Genomic DNA, 23,405 nt, shown 5'->3' on the forward strand with positions numbered 1-23,405 from the left:
TTAATAAACTGAGTGGAAATTACTTTTACACATTTTTTATAATTTCTATTTAAAAACATGAAACTAATGCTATTAATCTGTATAAAATTGCCATTTTTTTCCTCGTTTAGTTTATTAACAGCCAGGTTGAAGGTGAAAGGTTATACACGTAATTATTATTTTGTACCAATAGATGTCGTCGTTCTACTACTGTACAATATATATTTTTTAATAAAAAAATGCATTGAGACATTAATACATAAAGTTCTCAATTATAAAACTACAACAAAGTAAAATACAGTATGTGGAAACAAAAAAAAAGAGATTTATAAATATTAATAAGTCATTTTAAGGCTTCCCATTAAATCTGGCATTCTTACTCTCTTTCTCAATCTCAGCAATTACTCGTCTATATTTACAAAATCACTTAAAATATGTTTAATAAGTTTACGTAACATGTAATTTGTGTAGTTATGTTACACAGCATAGATGTTTGTGTGGTTTTGTTTTGTAAATGTGGTCTAGACTTTAGCTGATGTCTATTGTGTAGTAGGTTCTTATGGTCGAGAAACTATTATTTTGCAATAATATCGTGGCTCATTTGTGATATTAAAAATAATATTAATAATAATAATAATTCTGCCACCATGCGACTGACTGACACAAGTGTGCAGTCGCGATTGTGTGATCACGTGGTACAGGCACGCTTCTTCCATTTAACTCTGAACCAAAGCACCACCAGTTGACACACAAAGTTACAGCCCTTCGTTTTAACTTCACCACTGTCTGCGTAGTCATGTCTTTCTGTTCGTTCTCCGGAGGGGAGTTTTATAAAGATCATTTTGAGACTGGTAAGTTGACCCCGATGTAGCTACTTTATAACATACGTAAACAAGGCAACTTATGTAAGCGCATATGTATCTTGTGTTATGTGATTAGTTAAACCTATGGGAATGTCTTGTTTTAAAGTTATCACACATAGTGCTTGTGTGCTTGGTTCTCGACTATTTTTGACATGTTAACATTTAATATTGCCAAGCATCAATAAAAATGTAACATTAAAGGTTAATTTATATTATGTTTATGTCTCAGTGATCAGTTTAATTGGTAACACTTTACATTGTCTAATTTTTTAACATGAATTAATGTATTAACTAACATGAGCAGTGAGCAATACACTGATAAGCTAAAACATTATGAACACCTGTGTACTATTGGTCCACTGCGGGCTGCCAAAACAGCGCTGACCCAGCCGAGGTGGGCTCTACAAGAGCCCTAAAGGGGTGCTGTGGTCTCTGGCACCAAGACGTTAGCACCAGATCATTTAAGTCCTGTAGATTGCAAGGTTGAGTCGCTGTGGATCGAACTTGTTGGTCCAGCACATCTCACAGATGTGCAATTGGACTGGGATCTGGGGAATTTGGAGGCCGGGGCAACACCTTGAACTCTTCATTATGTTCCTCACACCATTCCTGAACAATGTGTGCAGTGTGGCATTGTGCATTATCCTGCCGAAAGAGCCACTTCCACCAGGGAACACCAGTGTCATGAAGGGGTGTACCTGGTCTACTACAATGTTTAGTTATAGGTGACACGTGTCAAATTTACGTCCACATGAATGGCCGGACTCAGGGTTTCCCAGCAGAACATTGTCCAGAGCGTCACACTCCCTCCATCATCGTCGTCCCACAATGCATCACCTCCCCAGGTAAACGCTGCACACGTACCAGACTAAACTGGGTTTATTGAGACCATCCACGTGATGTAAAAGAAAACAGGACTCCTCGGACCAGGCGAACGTCTTCCACTGCTTTAAGGTCCAGTTCAGACACTTTTGCTGGTGGACAGAGGTCATCATCTCTCTGATTGGTCAGTGTCCACGCAGCCCCATACGCAGCAGAGTGTGATGTACTGTGTGTTGTGACACATTCTTCCCATGACCATCATTAAATGTTGTGTGCCACTGTACACCTCCTGTTGGCTCAGCCCAGACGGGACATCGTTCATTGCCCTCGTGCACTGATGAGTCTTGGGTTTCAAGACTCATCAGTGCACGCTAACACCCTGTCTGGTTTGAGGTTCGTCCCTCCTCGAACTCTGCTGATAAACCCTCATCACTGCTGACCGAGAGCGACACTCAAGCCTCTCCGTTTCAGAGATACTCTTGAGCCAATCGCCTTGCCAGAACAATGTGGCCCATGTCAAAGTCGCCCAGATCTTTATTCCTGCCCATTTCTCCTGCATCCAACATGTTGATTACGAGAACTGATTGTTTGCTTTCTATCTAATCTACCCAGATCTTAATGTGAGTCCTTGTTAGGAGATGATCAACGATATTCACTTCACACCCGTGACTTCTCATGTTTTGGCTCATCAGTGTATTTTTTTTTTTACTGCAAGACAATGTTTTTGAATAGTCTTATTAGTGAATAGTGGGTTAGTAACTTTTATAAAATAAGATCATCTGAATCTTATTCCAACCGCTTGTGTGTGTGTGTGTTTCTCCTGCAGGCATGTATGTTTGTGCTAAATGTGGATATGAGCTGTTCTCCAGCAGATCCAAATATGAGCATTCATCACCCTGGCCAGCCTTCACAGAAACCATCCATGAAAACAGTGTGTCTAAACATGAGGAGAGACGGGGCGCTTACAAGGTAAAGGTTAAAGTGGTTTCCAGTCTGTAGAAGAAGAACTCCTGCAGTGCAGCACGATTTCATTGAGCATTTAATGCTGCCTTCACGTGCTGTGGGAATTATTGTAAATACAAGTTTCCTAGTTAAACATTGGACATGAACACCCTCTCAAGTTGTGTTTGGGGATAATTTTGATACCCAAGTTCCCGAGTTGGGCGAGCCATAAACTTAAGCCCTGTTGTTAAAGTAGTGCATATTTACATCTTGAGTAATCATTTGAAGCATATTGTATGTTTTATACACAGCTCAAATAGGCTGTATTTGCCCGAAATTCCAGAATCGTCAGCAAGATGACTATAGATGAGCACGGTGAGTGTTTATATGGTTGTCAACGAATGGGACGTTAAATATCCTTTTGGCTTTAATAAGAATTTCCCAATAAATAGACCTGGTGTCCTACAAGATTCCTGTTCTTTCCGACAACAAATCACTTGAATGCGACAGGCTTGTAATCACGACATCAGAATTGGGAAGTAGGAACTTTCTGATAGCATGTGAAGGCAGCATAAAGTTGTTAAAGGGATAATAAATTGTTATAATTTACTAAGCCTCATGTCGTTCCAAACCCGTAAGACTTTTGTTCGTCTTCGAAACACAAAAGAGACATTTTAATAAAATCTGAGGGATTTCTGCTGGGTGAAAGACTATTCACCCAAAACTCTTCTCAAGAGTTCTTACGATACACACTTGCTTTATAATGAACAGATTGAATTTAGGCTTTTATTCACATATAAACATTGATCAGTGGACGTAGATAGAGCACACAAATATGGTAAACAGAAGCTCAACCGTACTTGAGGGTGACAAATTGATGACAGAAGTTTCATTTTTGGGTGAACTTTCCCTTTAAGGCCCATTCACACACCAAGAATGATAACTATTAAGATGATGATAAAGATGTAGTTCTAAAAATCTTTCTAAAATATAAAAGAGTAGCAGAATCCACAACACAACCATAATGATAATGACACAGAGAAACAATATCGTTGAAATCACTTTCAGAACAATTTTTTTTCCAGCTGATGAACGATAAAAACATTGACAGCCAATCAGAATCCATCCTGGAGCATTTAAAGGGGTAGACGACAAAACTGCAGCGCGCGCTTATAATAAAAAGAATGATATCGTGCGTTAGTGTGGATGCTAATATAGTTATCTTTATAGATGTCCTTCTTGGTGTGAACAGGCCTTGAATCTCTTATCTGGAGAATGTGAACAATGAGTTCTGTAACATCTTTTTCAGGTTAAATGTGGTAAGTGTGGAAATGGTCTTGGCCATGAATTTGTGAATGACGGACCCAAGCGCGGCCTCTCGCGCTTCTGAATATTCAGCAGCTCTCTGAAGTTCATTCCTAAAGGTATACACTTTTACAACAAACAATACAAGTAGGCTGTGTTATTATACAGTAGTCAACATTTGAAGTGGATCAAAAAGTTGTCCTAAGACAAGAACGGGTATTGTTCAAAATTCATCTATAACTTTGATGAAAGGTTTTGATCCACTTCAAATGTTGACTACTGCATTTAGATGTATATTATTATTGAATAGCCCCATAATAATTCTAAAATAAAATATCTAATATACCACTGTGATAGAATTTGTAATGTGTGAATGTGATCTGAATTTGTAAACTAATGGTTAATGATCTCAATACATACTAATATGCTGTATTTCTTCAAGTAAGCTATTGATAACGGCTTCTATCTGTGTACAGTATGTCTTTTAATACAGTTGTTTCTTCCACAGTCAAGAATGAGCAGCAGTAGAGATGGTCGGATAAGCATGAGAGGATGTTTCAGTAAGAGCATATGGAGAAGCTTGGATGTGTTTACCGTGTGGATGGTGAATGAAACACTCTGATGAAAAGCCCACAGAGGAGCGTTCAGAGTGATGATGTGTAAAACAGCCTCATGGGAAACATCAAGAAGCTTTCTCCCAATAACTGCTACTACCAATCAATACGCACAACTATGCCAGATCAAATCTTTTATACTCTGCACAATATACACTACCGTTCAAAAGTTTGGGGTCATTAAGATTTTTTACCTTTTTTTTAAAATAAAAGTCTCTTCTGCTCACCAATGCTGTATTTATTTGATCATTATAATTTAAAAGAACTGTTTTCTATTTAACTATATGTTAAAATGTAATCTATTACTCTGACGGAAAAGCTGAATTTTTCAGCGTCACATAATCTTTCAGAAATCATTATAATATGAAGATATGACGCTCGAGAAAGATTTCTGATTAATATCAATGTTGAAAACAGTTGTGCTGCTTCATATTTGTCTGGAAACCATCTTTTATTTCAGGATTCTTGATGAATAGAAAGTTCAGAAGAACAGCATTTATTTGAAATGGGATTGAATGCATCTTTGCTGAATAAAAACATTCTTTATTTAAAAGTAAGTTCTTTATTTCATAATAATAATAAAAAACGTATACTGACTCGAGTCTTAACTTTTGAATGCTAGTGCACATTTTATCTTAGTTTGCCTGTTATAGATCAATAGTTACTTTCACGGGAAAACATACAAATTCTACGAGGTGGCTAATTCGTACGAATTCATACGTACAAATTGGTCGTGAGATAGTGTTGCAAGGATCCTAAATACTTGGTCATGTGGAGATCAGCTTTGAAATGTTCACCACTTTAAATAATTTATGTATTTACATGTTTAGAAACAATGCCAAAAGATCCACTTTTGGAAACGTTCTGCTGTTTCTGTATATCACTGCTTGTGTGCTCACTACAAAGATTTCAATCATTAAACTTGTTTGATTTTTAACCTGTTGCATTTTTCTGTTGTTACATATTGATGAAAAGCCCAAGAGATGTTTAAAGTTTAAAATCCCCCTTAAACATCTTTAAAAAACAGGATTAGTAAATAAATTGTTTATGGGAATGAATATAGAGCTTGATACTTTGAACCTATAAAGACAAATTTACAGTCTTTGTAGCAGTGTGTGTGTGTGTGTATGTGTAACTGTGCACCATATCAATTTTCTGGTGTCAGCATCAACTTAAATGGCTACTGAAAGGTGACATTTGAGAACAGATTTTCCTACATGTGTGGTTGAGCTGCTGTTTTTCATGTTTATTCATGTAACTGATCTAAAGTATGCAATAATTAGTCAATTTGAAAAGCAAAGGTGCTCTGATTAAAGTACATTTTCTCCCGTTAAATAGTACACATTGTAACTTCAACGGCCAGGGGGCTTGAAAGTGAGAAAGCAAATCAGCCACAGGTCATTTTGCAGAATGAGAAAAGCATGAGACGACCACAAAAAATGATGTAGTCAGATCTTTTTTTATTTAGAAAAGATTAAACATTATACAATGTTATGTCCTTGTCTGACATTGTATTCACATTTTAAACAAATCAAAATGCTTGTGCTTTGCAGTAATTTGAGACTCAAGAATGTTAATTTGTGATGATCAAATCAACTTATTCTATCAACTTTAAATGTCATAGTCACAATGCCATCAATCCCAGCTTGAAGTTCATCATGTTCCTGGACGCTTGACACTCCTTTAGGGGTCCCAGTGAGAATGAGATCGCCTTCTTCCAAAGAGATGATCTCACTGATGTAGTTTATGAGAAATGGGATGGAAAAGATCATCTGGGATGTGCTTCCACTCTGTTTCAGGATATCGTTCACCTTCAACCACAGATTGATGCTCCCAGGGTCTGGGATCTTCTCCTTGGGGATGAAGTCACTAATGGGGCATGAGGTGTTGAAAGCTTTGGCCAGGGTCCATGGAAGACCTTTGGACTTGCATTCGTCCTGAATGTCTCGAGCTGTCATGTCCAGGCATAACACATATCCAGCCACATGGTCCATGGCTGAAGACTGAGGAATAGCAGTTCCTCCTTTACCAATGACCACCCCGAGCTCAACTTCATGGTGGAGATTGCTGGTGTAGAAGGGGACCAGAATAGGAGACCCTTCCCTAATGTAAGCAGACGGGGGCTTCAGGAAGAGCACAGGCTCGCTGGGAATCGCATTTTTGAGTTCGATGGCGTGATCTGCGTAGTTTCTCCCGACGCATATTATTTTCTTACCCCATTCCCAAAAGCGAACAATATTCCTCGTGCTCATTTTGTCCTGCAGCCGGAAACAAAATGACCTTTGATCGCTTGATAACGGAGGTCGATGAGACGCGTTAGTAGTACATTACGAAATATGTACATCTAGTGCAAATAGAACAATCAAGAAACTGATACGATTGTCTGGAGTTAAGTCCAAGAAACATTATTTGGCTTGAAGAAGTCCATCACAATCACGAAGCCCGAAAAGCGATATCAATAATCCTACTACGGCAAAGGCTTACCTTATGAATATTAATTAGATCTCACAAGAGTTCTTGAAATCTGTCCAATGGCGAAAGCTGCGTTATTGAATATTAATTAGGTTTTGCTGACGCTGACGCATTAGTTTGGCCATCCAATGACAAAAGCTCGAGTTACATTCCCAAGTCTTTAGCTATTTTTGTATTGTTTTCTATTGCTTGCATAAACTTTTTTGCATTTCTATTGTTTGCATCAACAAAACGGATATGGATTTATGGATTTATATTTATGGATATATATCTGAATTAATTGCATTAAAAATGTCACTATTTGATGTTCCATCCCTCATAATATTTGTAAATAAAATATAAAAATTTTGTCTTTTGTTCTAATTTAAATGTTTTTATTTTCTAATTGTTTTATCATTGTATATAGAGGCTTACTGTGCGTTGTATTGTTTTTTTTTGTATTGTTAAGGCTCTTATTGAATATTAATTAGGTCATGTGACATGCGTTCTGAATAAATGGCCAAGCCTTCACTATAGTAGGATTCGTAAATAGCCAGCCCGTTTATATGCTGCTACAGCCCACGAAACTCAACGAGTGGACTAACCAACCACATGCAGGCAGAAAGAATTTCATTGGACCTGCCACATAGGCATATGAAAAGAAATCTTTTTATTTTTTTTATTTTTTTAAGTTTGCTATGTTTATCATTACATTATCATGTAACATGTAAAACTACATGTATATCGCTTTCCGCTCTCACGTGCACTGCCGATGATGCTGCCTCTGAATCAGTTGCTAAGCACCCAAAGACGCCGCCGCTCACAACACTAAGCGTAAACAAAGCAAACTTGACCCAAAGCAAAGCAGCCGGTAACGTGCGATTTAAATTATCACCAAGAACGCGACACATTTTAATCGCCCTGTCCAATTTGCTACACTCCATGTTTAAAACTACATTGAAAGAGGAGGTCAACGAAGATGACAGGCCATCACAGAGCAAAGCTTCCCTGCCGGAGCCGTCGAGCCCGAATGGGGCGCTGGAGCAGAGGGTAAAGAGCTCCGAGCTCAAGAGCTCCTCCGACACGGCGCTCAGCGACATGGTAAGAGACGGGAGGAAACTTACAAAAACTACTGTGAACTAGAAGTGTATACAGAACCATGGTAACTCCACTACACTGTAGGTCTATCACCACAGAACACAGTTAATAACTTACCTTGCTGGTAACACTTTACAATAAGGTTCATTAACTTAGTTAACATTAGTTAAAGGGGTGGTATAACTTAATGCCCTTTTCACAAGATGTAAAATAAGTCTTTAATGTCCCCAGAGTGTATTTCGACAGAAATATGAAGCAGCACAAATCCTCTCAACATTGATAATAAAAAGAATGATTTCTGAAGGAGTACGATTACTGAAGACTGGAGTACGTTAATGATGCTGAAAATTCAGCTTTGATCACATTCACAGGAATAACTTACATTTTAATATATATTACAATAGAAAACGTTTTTAAAATTGTACTAATATTTCACAATATAACTGTTTTTACTGTAATTTTTATGAAATACATGGTAAGTATTAGAGATTTTCAAAAAGACACACACACACATACACACACACACACACACACACACACACAAATTGTATCGACCCCAAACTTTTGAACAGTAGAGTAGGGTAAGTGTACCCATTAAGCCCACCAAAATCTAAGTTTAGGTTTTTTTCATAGATATTGACATAGTTTATAAGAAAAATCATTTGTTAAAATGCAAGATTAATCTCTAATTTGAAATTATATTAATTAGTTGATGTACATTTTAGAATATTAAATTAAGATAATTTAGGAATAAAGTCAGAAGTCTGGCATGGGCTTAATTGGAACTTTTGCACCATTTAAGCCCGTGTGTGTTCCAAATAAGCCCACATCATCATTGAATCACAAAATATAAAAAAATTAAATGATTTTAAAGAAGTAAAACATCAATATATTTATTCAGTGACAGGGAAGTATTAAAAAAAAATCCTTTTGCTAATGTTTGATTAGAGCCCTGGGTGGGATGGGTTGGTGTTAGTGGCCGGTGGTCTGGAGCCTTAAGTCGGCTTGACTGGAGTTGTAGCTGGAGTCAAGCTGGAAGTTTGACCGGGTGTATCTCGGGAGCCAAGCTGAGTTAGGGCTCCATACTCTGGGTGGGCCCCCCTAACAGTCCCAAGGGCTCAGGACTGTGGGGAATGTAGGGTCCCTCTGGGAGCTCTCCATGTCCGGAATCACAAGCCTTAACTCAGCTTGACTCCCGAATTATGCCTGGTTATACATAAAGGACTTTAGGACAAAACAGGCTCTATCTCATTTGAATGAATGTGTAATTTGTGTGTAAGTAAGGTAAGGGTAAATGGTTAGTAAGGTAAAAGCACACAAAGACATGTTATCATTAAACACTTTCAGAAAATGTATCAAAGTTTGCAATTAGAGGGATTCCTCATTGAAACACATAAGGTGGGCTTAAATGGTACACAGTGAGTAATGGTGAAAAAAAGACAATGTTTTCCTTTAAAAATGTAAGATATGTTTACAAATACATGCATGGAACTTAAATATACTGTGGACTAAGTATCATTGTAATTTTCATTGTGCCCACATTGAGAAATGTTGTTTTTTTTCATTCAAGGTTAGCTTGTGTTGGCTCTAGTTTGCATGCGTTTTGTGGCACTGTACCATTTAAGCCCATCTTAAAAAAAGTAAATTTATAAAAATAATCTTCTCTACAAAACAATTTATGATGTATTTATTTGTAAATGAATGTAAAATGAATCACAAAACATTCATTGTTTGCAGTTCACATGCTTAATTCTTTGGCAGTCTATCTTTCTGTAAGGCTAATGGTTTGACCTAGAGATTAGCTTTGAACGCAAGCTAATAAAACTCATCTTTCCATTTAAAGGAAAATGATATAAAATGATAAAGTACTATTTGTTCATACACAAAAAACAATACATTTATCTCTTATTTGACATAATATCAATGTAGTTACCAAAGAAATGGCCAAAAATTGCTGAAATGTGTTGATTTCTGAAGGGCCCCGAAATACCAAAGTTTTGGGGTGACTTTGTGTGAGGTCCCCTGAGACAGCATGCACATTGGTGGGGCTAACTCAACATTGCCAAATGTAATTGGTATGCAATTAAAAATGCCAGGGAAGTAACAAATCACTGGATTGGTTAAAATAATAAGCAGCATAAAATATTATTTTCTCTTTTTTTAATTTGACTTCAAAGTTGAAAGTGGGCTTAAAGGGTACACTTACCCTATATGTAATGGAAAGTTGCATAAATGTACATCTTGAGTCACACTTGGAAATAACAGCAGCTGTTAGGTATAAAAAGGGCATTGCATAAATAAGGAGCATAAAATAATCTGAATATTTTTGCAATAAATATGCTAATTAAGCCTTTTAATTTTGCTGTATGATTTACTTTTAAATATTTTTTTTTCTTTTTTTCTAATTTTTCAAATTGTTTTCTAAACATGTTCACATTAAGGCAACAAACAAAATTCCCAAATTATAGTAAATGTATAATACTAAATACGTAAAACCATAGAATTCAGTATTACTATGATACAGTCATGTGAAAAAGAAAGGATACCCCTTTCTTTTTCACATGACTGTGTATCATAGTAATAGAATTATAAATAGTATTTTGGTACTCCCAAAAGCTATAATATTACCATGGTAGTTTTTAATACTGTTTTGTAGGTGTACTATTTGGTGTACCATTACATAATATGGAAATGGAACTGACCAATTACTATTCATTTACCATTGTGTTTACAAGGTACTACAAGGTAACAGCCATAGTATTTCCATGGTATTTTATATATATACTGTATATATAAAAAAACAGGGTATTACCAGATATTTAAAAAAAATGTCTAGAAGCATAGTATTTCCATTGTTAGGCTATATGTCCCAACACTACCTAAATAGATAGATAGATAAATAAATAAATAAATAAAAAGGGTATTACCTTAATGCACATCTAAAAAAAATTCCCATATAACAATATTATATATATATTACCATGGCACATGCTCAAAAACATGGTATTACCATCTAAAAACATAATCATATTTTCATGCTATGTGTCCACAAACACTGTATAACTCTTGTCTTTGTCCAAAAACATGTTAATACCTTGTTCTTTTTGCTAGAGTTGTATTTTCATTCAAATTCACCCTCATGAAATTTCACAAATAAAGAAAGTCCACTGTCAAAAATGTGCCAATGTATGAAGCCTCTTGTACACAGAAGTCACTTTACATCCCTCACACGATCTCCGGATCACGCCGATTCCTGTTGAAAGTCCTTTTGAAATAAAAGTATTAAAGGGGTCCAATAATGCCGATAATAAAATAAGTCTCTGATGTTCCCAGAGTACACAAAACACCCCACAGATATTTTTTTATAGCATGTTAAAATTGGTCACTTTTTGAGGGTGAGCAAAAACGCGTCGTGTAAGCATCTTCGATTACCTAACACAGACACGCACTGAATATTTCAAAAAACTTTTAGCCGTTTATGTTCAAACCGCAGTCAGACAAAGATGGAGAGACTCAAGAAGAAGTGACAACATGTAGACAATATTTCTGAATGGTTAGTTGATGAATTTATGTAGCTCATGTGTAGTTATCTTCTAGTCATTGATAAGCATATTCTGTCTTGATAATCTATAAATCGCGTTCCCGGGGGCGGGGTTTTCAGAAGCCAGTAACCTTTCACAACCATCCTAAATGTCACAGGTTTTTATCGCAGTCATTGTTTTGTCAGAGCAGGCTGCAGCTGCAGTTGAGGCAAACATTGACCTGCATGAATGATTTGCTAAATGTAAATGCATAACCAACATCTACAAACAGAAACTGAGGCCAAAAAACGAAGACATTCATCTCAGCCTCAGGTGGCATGAACTGTGCTTTTGTAAATGACATTCCCTCTTGCGTTCCCAGGGGTTGCAGGGCACAGTCTCTGCCGCTAAAGACTCCGTACCCGTCCTCCCTTTGAACCCTGGTAGCCCGATCGAGGATGACAGAGCAGGTCCAAGTGGGACAGCTGGTGTAGATCTCTCTTCTCCAAATCAGTCCCTGTCTGACGAGAGCTGCCCGGAGACCGTAGAGGCTCTGGAGGAGGTGGGCAGACTGAGTGACAGGCATGAGAGTCTGGAAACCCGTGTGAGACAGCAGAAAGCACACATGGCTCTTCGGACCAAGATTCAATATCTGCAGGAACGCCTCACTACATTGGGTACGACATACACAGCAGGGTCTCAACCGACAACATCCTGCGTTATTTCTATTATTCATTCAGAATTCTAATCACATTTATAATTCATGGTGACCTCACAAAGAGGCTTATGGCTTGAAAAGATGCCGATGTTAAAACAAGTTTTATCACAGACAGCAACATAGTGTCGGCCCAGATCCGGCCCACATCGAATCCACATGTACCAGATGTGGCCCGGATCTGGGTCGACACTACGTAGCTGTCTGGGATTAAAGGGATAGTTCTGTCATTATTTACTCACCATCATGTCATTCCAAACCTGTATGGCTTTCTTTATTTATGGAAAACAAGATATTTTGAAGACAGTTTTTTTCCATTCAATGGAAGTCAATGGGATCCAAAACAACAATAATAAAAACAATTGACTTTTCACTTAAAAGCCACCGTTGTCGCTAATGACAAGGGTGTCTTAACTCTATATAAAGCCCCTTTAATATAAATTGGGCATTACAGGTGCCTTCATCTGCATTTTACACCTGCAAATCAATCAAATATATCCATTTATATTAACTACTATGTACTTGCATCAAAAAATATTTGTTATAGGTACAATGTAATTACAGCATTGATGTTGTATTGCAAAACACTTGTGCTGCTATTGAGGTGGATACGGGTAAGGTTAGCGACAGGTTTGGTGGTAAGGGTAGGCTTAAGTTAGCCTGGTCCTACCAGACTCTTGTACATTTAATTTGTACAGAGAGTCTGGCCACTCCATTGACAAGCGTTAACTTCCTTGACGGCGGGTACTCTGTTGAAGTTTAAAACTATTGGATCTGCCCAGAGCCACTCTGGATCTGCCATAACCAATTGCTAACGTTTGGTCGTGACGTAACCCTACAACTCAAACTTGCGCACGACCTTAACGTCATCGTTCTCAGCCACTCCCTCTGTTCGCTGATTGGACGGGTAAAAATTTGGCCGGAGAAAACCCACGAATGTACCGCAAACCAAGACTGAAGTACTGAAGGAAAATGAAAATTGAGCAGAAGTACGTACGGGGGCGGAGCCAGGTTAGGTTTAAGTGTGGGTTAAGCTGTAAGCGAAGGTTAACAGTGTAATTATAGATGTGATTACAGAAATTAATTACAGCTGTAATTACATGCAGGTATTTTTATAAAAATTCATGGTCAATGTAAAAATGTACACAATAAGTGCATAGTTAGTACTAGTTAAATGCACTTAATATGAAGTGGGTACCAATTTTTATTCACAGGCAAGTTACTTTTTGTTAATATACTTGTGTAATTATGTTTCTGACATTTTGTTTGTGACGTCTGCAGAACACTGGCAGCTTCGTGACGATGTGCTGTTTCAGCTGTTTGATCTGAGGACTCTTGTGGACATTCTTCTAGAAGATAAAGCGAAGGTATGAGAGAAAATAATCCAACCTAACCTTTCCTCTAACCCTCTCTTTAAAAACACAGTTTAGGGTTATCAGATTATATGATAGTCAAGTTCCTCTAAAGGCTGTTTTCATCGGTACAGTTTATGTAATTATCTAAACAGAACTTCCCCTAGACTTCTATTGTTGTAAAACGTGAAGTGTGTCATTTGTGTCAGTCAAACATAGTCCAGCCTAAACTCATGCCGGTGACTGAGCAACCAATGTCGAGATGCTCAAACAAACAGAGCAATGTATTGATTGAGCCACAATGACGCACTGTACACTTTTCAGCGCAATCAATCTAACTGGGATAGGAGAATATATTTGAAGGTACACTATGTAACAACATTTAAATAATGAGTCAATACATCATCAATCATTCCTCCAAAACATGTTTTTGTCTTACTGTGATTCACTATGGTAACCCTGACATCAACATAGTGTCGGCCCAGATCCGGGCCACATCTGATACATGCGTACTAGATGTGGGCCGGATCTGGGCCGACACTACGTTGCTGTCTGGGAAACATATTATAAGTGTTTATATTTTAGACCCGTCAGGAAATTAATTTGAAACATTTCCAAACCCCACACTTTTGTACAGTTGTGGAAACGGAAAACAAATTTTATAGATGGCATTTCCAAATATGATTTGGACAATTTGTTAAGTTCTGTTCCGAATTGTTGTTTTCCACCTCATTTCATTAAATGGTTCACTCAATTCAATTCTGAATGACACACAGCCCATGGTTTTGTCGGATTTATCTTACTTCTGGCATATTAGTATTTTGGCAAGTATTTTTGATCAATTATATGTAGGTTAAACTCAGGAGTTTTTTACACAACACCATTTTCAACTAAAAATATAAAACTTTTTTTGCGTTTTGGTCGTTCATTTACATGACAACGGCGTTGAAACACAACTTTTGATAAAGGGGTTTCAAAGTGCAAGATTTTTTAAGCGGTCTCCGTGTAAACATCAAAAACATGAATCTGTGAAAACGATGACGTCATGCACATGCGTATTACGTGTTCAGTCTATAGTATTTCATCGCCATCTAATGGACTGGCAGCAGAATACAGCGTTTTTAGTCGTTTTTGCGGATCTGTGTGAATGGGGATCATTTTGACAATGTCTGTGCGTGGAAAACTCAAAGTAAAAACTTCTCGGTTTTAAGCGTATCGTTGTCATGTAAATGTACCCTCACACTCAAACTTAATTTATATAATTATGTTGACTTTCCATAGACATAATGATTTTTATACTGTACAAACTGTATATTCTATCCCCTAACCCTACACCTACCCATCACAGAAAACGTTCTGCATTTTTATATTTTCAAAAAACATTTAGTGTGACTTATAAGGTTTTCTCTTGTGGACTCTTGTGGACAGAGCAATCAGGACATAGACGCCTCACAGCAGCTGACCCTGCAGATGTCCGACATGAGGTATTAACCAGTCACTCGTCAGAGACATGGGACAAACCATGTCCCACAGTTTCACATGGCATCAGTTTTTTTTGCATTTAGTGGTCAGAATTGAGTGCAGTGTCAAAAACAAGATGTGCAGATACAGTGGATATACATTTTTGTCATAAAATGAAACAAACATAAATCATATCAGAACTTTTGTTTAATGTAAAACGTTTAATGGAAAAATTACAACCTAGGCCTATGCAATGCCACTAAAAACCTGTGACATTTCATAGAAAGAAAGATAATAACAGAAACTTAAAGTGTTTTAAGAAAAATTAAATGTATTTTTAGATTAAAGGTTCAATTCTTTTGTTGCTGACTTTTTATATCCACTGTACAGTTATAACATTTTTAGATGTTTTCTTACTTTCTCACTTTGTGAGGACATTCTCATTGTTAGCAGAATCTGGACATGATGCTATATCAGAATCAGTTTTCTCCAGAATTTTCTGGAGAAACACATCCCACTTGTTTTTTGCACTGCAGAAGTGCATGAATCTGGACCTGATTAAATTAGAAAAGCAAGTGCAATTTCCTTTCACTGGTGGACATTTTGAGCCCTTTGTACATCACACACACTCATACAGGACTGCAGTGCAGAATCTTTACGAGACAGTGATGGTTCTGTTGAGAGAGGAGAGAGAGGAAGAGAGAAGGCGCCAATACAGAGACATACAAGAGCAGGTCAGACAGACAGAACTCCTTCCTCCAAAGGGCTGGGCCATATATCAAACTCAAACACCAAAAGTTAATATTATAATATTACTAATAAATCACAATAACCTATATATTGCCCAGCCTTGTTGTTTTAATACCCTAGCATTGGGTTATTATTTTTCCTTAACATTATTTTCATTTCTTCTTTACGGTTCACCTGTAGTTAAACAGCCTCGGGGTTATGATTGAGGATTATGTCGAAAGCTCAGGCCAGGATTAGGTTCAGAGTTCACGTCAGGGTGAGAGTTCACGTCAGGATCAGGCTCAACAGCAGGAAGAAGGTCACAATCTAAACCAGGAGGTCAGTCAGTTGCCCAAGAGTTACAGCTTGTGTTCATCGAGAAACAGGGGCATTTACAGTACATTCAGACTCAGTTACTGATTTTACTGAATGCCGGTGACTGAGCAACCAATGTCGAGATGCTCAAACAAACAGAGGAATGTATTGATTGAGCCACAATGACACAGCCAATCAATCTAACTGGGATAGGAGAATATACTGTATTTGTACACTATGTAACAACATTTGTACACTATGTAACAACAATAATGAGTCAATACATCATCAATCCTTCCTCCAAAACATGGTTTTGTCTTACCGTGATTCACTATGAACATATTATAAGTGTTTATATTTTAGACCCATCACAATGTTTTTCCATGGGAAATTAATATTTTACAATATTACTATTTTTACTGTATTTTTTATTAAAAAACTGCTTAATCAAAAGCTCACTGTTTGGTGAGCAGAAGAGTTTATTTTTCTATTTTTATTTTTAAACATTTTGAACATTTCCCTACCCCGAACTTTTGTTCAGTTGTGGAAACAGAAAACAAATTTTATAAATGACATTTCCAAATATGATTTGGACAATTTTAAGTTCTGTTCTGAATTGTTGTTTTCCACCTCATTTTAAATTCTGGAAATTAAATGGTTCACTCAATTCAATTCTGAATGACACACAGCACATGGTTTGTCGGATTTATCTTACGTCTGGCATATTAGTATTTTGGCAAGTATTTTTCATCAATTTTATGTTGGTCAACCTGTGAAATCCGAGCTTGCAAAGTCCGTGCTTGAAATCCGTTCTGCACGATCTTCTTGCTCGTTAAAATTGTCAGGGTCTGAATCGGGGTTGAAATGGTTTGAAATTGACGCCATCGTTAATATTTGACAATTCCTGAACACACACTAAGCTCTGCGTCACAACACACTGTTCCAGCTAACCAATCACAGCACATTTCGTATGTTGGAAGGAGGGACTTCAACGAAAACGACACGTTCAACCAGACTGGGGAGAGAGGAGCTGTAATAATGAAAAAATTAGAAAAAATAATTGTTTTTTGAACAATCAAGCATGAAAACATATTCTAGTACACCCTAAAAACAAAATTAAGACTTCTTAAAAGGATATAATAGGACCCCATTAAACACACACACAGCAGTGAAGAACGAAGCTGTTTAACTTGGCTGTAAATGAACACTGCACAAGCTATTTTAATTACAAGGCTAACAGTGTTGAAGGGCTGGTAACACTGAGGTGCTGTTCTTGACCTTTGAACTTTAAATACCCTGTCTCTGCCCAAGTTGAGGCTCACAAGGTTATGGCCTATGCTGTGTGTATATCTTATCCATGCCTGGTGAACAAAGTCAGACTGTTTTTTTTTTCTGGTCCCAGTAGCAGCATGTGTGAAATGATCAGTGGTGTTTGTCAAGGCAAGTATCAAACCTCATTGGTTTTCACACGTCAAGTGAACATGCTTGAGCTTCCGTTTAACACAACTGATGTGGGAGTTGATGAGCAACTTGTGAATAAAAGCCTACAGTAAATCTTTTCAAGCATTTAAAGCGATAGTCTCTTCAGAAAATTTGGACTAAACCGCCCAATTCATATGGATTACTTTTACGATCTTTTTATGAACTTTTTGAAGCGTCAAAGTGTTAGTTGCGTAGCTGTCAATGGAGGAGAAAGCTCTCAGACTTCATCAAAAAGATCTTAATTTGTAATTGGAAGATGAACGAAAGTCTTACGGGTTTGGAATGACATGATGGTGAGTAAATGATGGCAGAATTTTTATTTTTGGGTGAACTAACCCCTTTAAGCTTTGCCTGTGAAACCGGGCACAAGTCTTTTATTTTTTTCTGATTGGATGTGAGTATTGTTTCAAATCAAAGTTTGGAATGTGATTCATCTGGAACCTGCTGGGTTTGTTCAAGAGAAACGAAAATATTAAAATCAATTTTAATTTAGAAATTTGAAACATGAACATCATAAAAGAGGTGTATCTTAGTCATTGCATGTATGAATTGCATTTGTAATGTAATAGATCTAGACAAACACAGCTGACTGACTTCAGGAACAAAGCTGACTGATAAAGGTCAGTGTTGCTGTCACTGCCCTCATAACTGACATGTGGATTGTTGATGGTGTTGCAGGAAACTGGAAGAGACCCATTGGCAGTCCCAGAGGTCCAGTGTAGTGGATGCTGGCCATGGAAGTGCCAAGACTCAGCGCAGCCACTCAATTGGGTTATGAGGAGCCGGCTTTAAAGGGGTCCTGTTGTGCTTTTCCACTTTATATTTTATAATTTTATATTATATTTATATTTTATTTTACAGAGTCCACTTTTCAAGAACTGCAACGAACGGCTTGTTCAGGCTACAAAGCGATTTTTCCAGATCTTATGAAATCATAATGTTTCTCATTTAATTTTTATTACCCACGCAATACGCAAAAAAAGTTGGCGAGGCCTGGCTAAGCTGTGTTAGAGAAGATGAAGAGTCACTGTTTTTTCCACCCTGGTAAAAGTTTTTCTTAAGGCTGACGAACTTAGAGAGGTTAAAATGTCTTTTTAACACTGTTCCTGAACATTATAACCTCATTTTAAAGTTTTAAGGAGAAAAGCTTCCAGTAGAGAGTACAATGCAGGCTATACGCACAAAAACTTCTCCTGAAAGAAATAGCCGTTCCCATTTTGTCCAGACAATCTGTTGTTTATGGATCACAACTTCTAGGTATGTCTTATTATTTGTAGTTGTGTTTTCTATTTACAGTTCCAATTATACGTTTTATGTAGTTGCTATAATAGCTATGATGTAAACGAAGGGCAAAGCTTTGCCTCAGCTAGCCTGTTAACTAACATCAAATACATTTTAACTTGCTTGCCCAAGAGGGGTCTCAAATATGGCCGCCGAGTGAAATGTGAAATGAACATCAAAGTCCCTTTAACACAAGTTTTATTTTTAGAATTACTAAGACGTCTAGTTTCAAATATAATTATTTTGAAGTGTTGGTGCTTAATATAGCAATATATAGTGTAAATGATAAATCACGTTTGAGATTTGTGCTGGCTACTGTATACAGGTCACCAGGGCACCATACAGACTTTATCAAAGAATTTGCTGACTTTCTATCACTGGCTGCAGATAAAGTCCTAATTGGTGATTTTAACATACATGTAGATAACGAAAAATATGCAGTGGGATTGGCATTTAAAGACATTCTTAACTCTATTGGAGTTAGACAACATGTGTCAGGAACTACTCATTGTCGTAATCATTCTCTAGATCTAATATTATCACACGGAATCAACTGTTGATGCCGTTGAAATTCTGCATCAGAGCGATGACATCTCAGATCATTATCTAGTCTCGTGTAAACTTCATTTAGCCAAGGCTGCGAAGCGGACTCCGTGTTGCAAATATGTTAGACCTATCACTTCTACCACTAAAGATTGCTTTATTAATAATCTTCCTGATCAGTTTCATCATCTCAGCATCCCAGATAGCTTAGAAGAACTCAATATTGCGACAGAAACTTTTAACTCTCTCTTTTCCAGACACAGTTGCTCCGTTGCCCTTAAAGAAGATTAAAGAAAATAGTCCAACGCCGTGGTACAACGAGCACACTCGGGCCCTTAAGAGAGCAGCCAGAAAAATGGAGCGCAACTGGAAGAAAACAAAACTAGAGGTATTTCGCGTTTCGTGGAAAGAGACCTCGATTGCATACAGAGAGGCCTTAAAAGCTGCTAGATCTGCTTATTTTTCAACCCTATTAGAAGAAAATAAACAAAACCCTAGGTATTTATTTGAAACAGTGGCTAAACTAACAAAAGTAAAGCTTCAAGCCCAGAAGTTTCCAAGCAGCACAGCAGTAATGACTTTATGAACTTCTTCACTTATAAGATTGATAATATCAGGGAGAAAATTATAACTATGCAACCATCTACTACAGTACCGCATCAGGCAGTGCATTGTAGTCTCCCTAAGGAAAAATTTGATTCATTCGTTGCTATAGAAGAGGAAGAATTCGTTAAACTTGTTAAATCATCTAAATCGACAACATGTATGTTAGACCCTATACCGACTAAGCTACTGAAAGAGGTGCTTCCAGAGGTCATAGATCCTCTTCTTAATATCATTAATTCATCTTTGTCATTAGGATACGTATCAAAAACCTTTAAGCTGGCTATGATTAAACCGTTTGTTAAAAAAACGCAACTTGATCGTACAGAATTAGTCAATTACAGGCCGATTTCGATTCTACCTTTTCTGTCAAAGATACTAGAAAAGCCGGTATCCTCACAACTATGTTCCTTTTTAGAAAGAAATGATATCTGCTATGATTTTCAGTCAGGATTTAGACCATACCATAGTACTCATCAGAGTCACAATTGATTTGCTCTTATCATCCGATCGTGGTTGTATCTCTCTACTAGTGTTACTCGATCTTAGTGCTGCATTTGATACTATTGACCACAACATTCTTTTAAATAGACTTGAAAATTATGTTGGCATTAGTGAAATTGCATTAACATGGTTTAAATCATAATTATCTGACCGTTATCGGTGTGTAGCAGTAAATGAAGAGATGTCTCATCGATCACAAGTTCAGTATGACGTACCACAAGGCTCAGTACTAGGACCGTTGCTTTTCACTCTGTACATGCTACCCTTGGGAGATATCATTAGGAAGCATGGAATTAGTTTTAACTGTTATGCTGATGATACTCAGCTCTATATTTCTTCACGCCCTGACGAAACTTACCAATTCACAAAATTAATGGAATGCATAGGTGATATAAAAAATTGGATGACTAGTAATTTCCTACTACTTAATTCTGAAAAAACAGAGATTCTAATTATTGGACAAAAAACTTCCTCACGTAATAATCTAGAATACTGTCTGACACTTGATGGCTGCTCTGTCAAGTCTTTGTCGTCGGTTAGGAACCTGGGTGTGCTCTTTGATACCAATCTTTCATTTGAAAGTCACGTGTCTAGTATCTGTAAAACCACATTTTTCCATCTTAAAAATATATCTAAATTACGTCATATGCTCTCATTGACAATTAGTCCATGTGTTCATGACATCAAGGCTAGATTATTGTAATGCTATTATGGGTGGTTGCCCTGCACGCTTAATAAACAAATTACAGCTGGTCCAAAACGTAGCAGCTAGAGTTTTTACCAGAACCAGGAAGTATGACCATATTAACTCAGTTCTGTCAACACTGCACTGGCTCCCTATTAAACATGGTATAAATTTTAAAATATTGCTGATTACTTACAAAGCACTAAATGGTTTAGCTCCGCAGTACTTGAGCAAGCTCTTAACACATTATAGTCCTTCACGTCTATTGCGATCTCAAAATTCCGGCCAGTTGATAATACCTAGAATATCAAAATTGACTGCTGGTGGTAGATCCTTTTCCTATTTAGCACCAAAACTTTGGAACAGGCTTCCTAACATCCTAACGTCAGTTCAAAGCTAGACTAAAAAAACATTTCTTTGACCTAGCATACACATAACACATTATAGACTTTTATAATTCAATGTTAGGCTGCATAGATTAGGTCAGCCGGAACCGGGAACACTTCCCATAAATCCTGATGTAGTCAATACATCATAAGAAGAATGGCATCTACGCTAATATTAGTCTCTCTGTTTATCCCGAGGTTTCCAGGCCGTATCTAGATCTGATGAAGGACCTGTGCCTGGACGCAACGACAGCGCAGTCCTGAAATGTCAACTAGGCTCTTTCCTGTGAAGGCCTCCCTCCGGCTCCCTTTACCTGTCTACAGATAAAGCGTTGTCGGGATAATTCCGATTCGGGTGGCTACATGGAAGCGATAAAAATTCTGTATTATTAATTTTAAGGCCAGACAAGTACTAAGTTGAGGGTTGATTTGTAGGTAAGGACTACACGCCTGCGCACATATATTCAAACACGCATACCTATAGACTGAACTCGTAATATGCATGTGCACGCCATCGGCGTTCTCACTGGTTCGCGTTTTTGAAGTTTGCGCAGAAAGAATGTAATACGCATGTGCACGTCATCGGCGTTCTCACTGGTTCACTTTTTTTGAAGTTTGCGCTGAAAGAACTTAAGAGTTTTCTGTTAAAACGTTGTCGTGTTAGCGGCCCCAAAGTCAATAACTAATGATCGTTGCGACGGAAGTGAATCAATCAAACTAACTTAAGCTGGACAATAACTTTATTCTAGAGCTGCTATAAAGCCAAAAACACTTTACTTTAATTTCCTATTATCAATCTAAAGCTACTTTGGAACAATCTACATTATTAAAAGCGCTATATAAATGAAGATGACTTGACTTGACAAGTCATTTCACTCGGCAGCCATCTTTGAGACCCATCTTGGGCATGCAAGTTCAGCTCCTATCTTTTTGAATGGGGAAACATCAAATTCTCCAAAACTGTTCGCCAAGCTTACGATTAAATTTCATACCTCAAATCACCTATAAAACCTGACAACAACTGTCTCATAAATTTTGTTTCTAAACACTCGAATCATGACAGAAAACTACTTCAGTTCTTCAGTTCCCTGAGATGAAGGAACGAGTATTTTGTAAGACTAGCTTCGCTGACCTCCGGAATAGGGAGCAACTCGCCGCCGTCGAAACGCCTCTCAGGTAAAGCTACTGAGGACACCGGCTTCATTCGCTACCTTCAGCATGCTGTGTCGCTGTGCCATCCGGTGCGCGTATGCTTTTACTGCTTATTCTCGTGTGTTTGCCGCTGCGTTCACACTCTAAAAGAGTAATATTTTGAAGGCGTTGTTTCAAATGCCTCGCACCACCTGCGCCTCGTGTAGAGGCCCACTCGTCGGTGGAGACCGCCACATTCTATGCGCTTCCTGCCTGGGCTGCAACCATTCTGAAGCTGCACTCGCTAAGGGCGGCTGCCCTGAATGTGATGCCATGGACCTTACCACTCTGCGGGCTCGACTCGCCTGCTTCGCTGACGACGACCCGCTCCTCGCCCCTTTGCTCGAGCCGTGCAAGAAGAAGCGCCGCTCACAAAGGGAGCCTGCGCGAGCTCACGCCGGCCCAGTCCCCGTGTGCCTCGGTCTCTTTCCAGCAATCTCCCTCACCAGTCCTGTTTACACAGGCCGACCAGCGCCCCTCTCTGCGAGCGGCAGACCATGTGTCGTTCGGGCTTCGGATGAGGAGGAAGAGGAAAAGGATGACAGCCTTTCCCTTGCGGCTTC

The 23,405-nt window shown here is 38.0% G+C and overlaps 2 protein-coding genes across 2 annotated transcripts; one reads left to right on the forward strand and one right to left on the reverse strand.

The window, feature by feature from the left end:
- The first annotated feature begins 649 nt into the window (after positions 1-649).
- On the forward strand, positions 650-5,462 carry msrb1a (methionine sulfoxide reductase B1a). Its single transcript, XM_084118452.1, has 4 exons — positions 650-830; positions 2,491-2,633; positions 3,916-4,030; positions 4,420-5,462. Exons 1-4 carry the CDS (start codon positions 776-778, stop codon positions 4,437-4,439), a joined length of 333 nt encoding a protein of 110 aa, XP_083974578.1. The 5' UTR covers positions 650-775; the 3' UTR covers positions 4,440-5,462.
- Positions 5,463-5,968: 506 nt separating this feature from the next.
- Positions 5,969-7,144, reverse strand: LOC311093918 (oxaloacetate tautomerase FAHD1, mitochondrial-like). Its single transcript, XM_084131580.1, has one exon. The coding sequence runs from the start codon at positions 6,775-6,777 to the stop codon at positions 6,118-6,120; it is 660 nt and encodes a 219-aa protein (XP_083987706.1). The 5' UTR covers positions 6,778-7,144; the 3' UTR covers positions 5,969-6,117.
- Between the last annotated feature and the right edge of the window lie 16,261 nt (positions 7,145-23,405).

This window comes from Abramis brama (assembly GCF_963993115.1).
Source record: "Abramis brama genome assembly, chromosome: 1".
Taxonomy (NCBI): Eukaryota; Metazoa; Chordata; class Actinopteri; order Cypriniformes; family Leuciscidae; genus Abramis; species Abramis brama.

Bases quoted from the DNA above. Each gene is read 5' to 3' on its own strand.
- LOC311093918 (XM_084131580.1), bottom strand. From the start codon at position 6,777: ATGAGCACGAGGAATATTGTTCGCTTTTGGGAATGGGGTAAGAAAATA.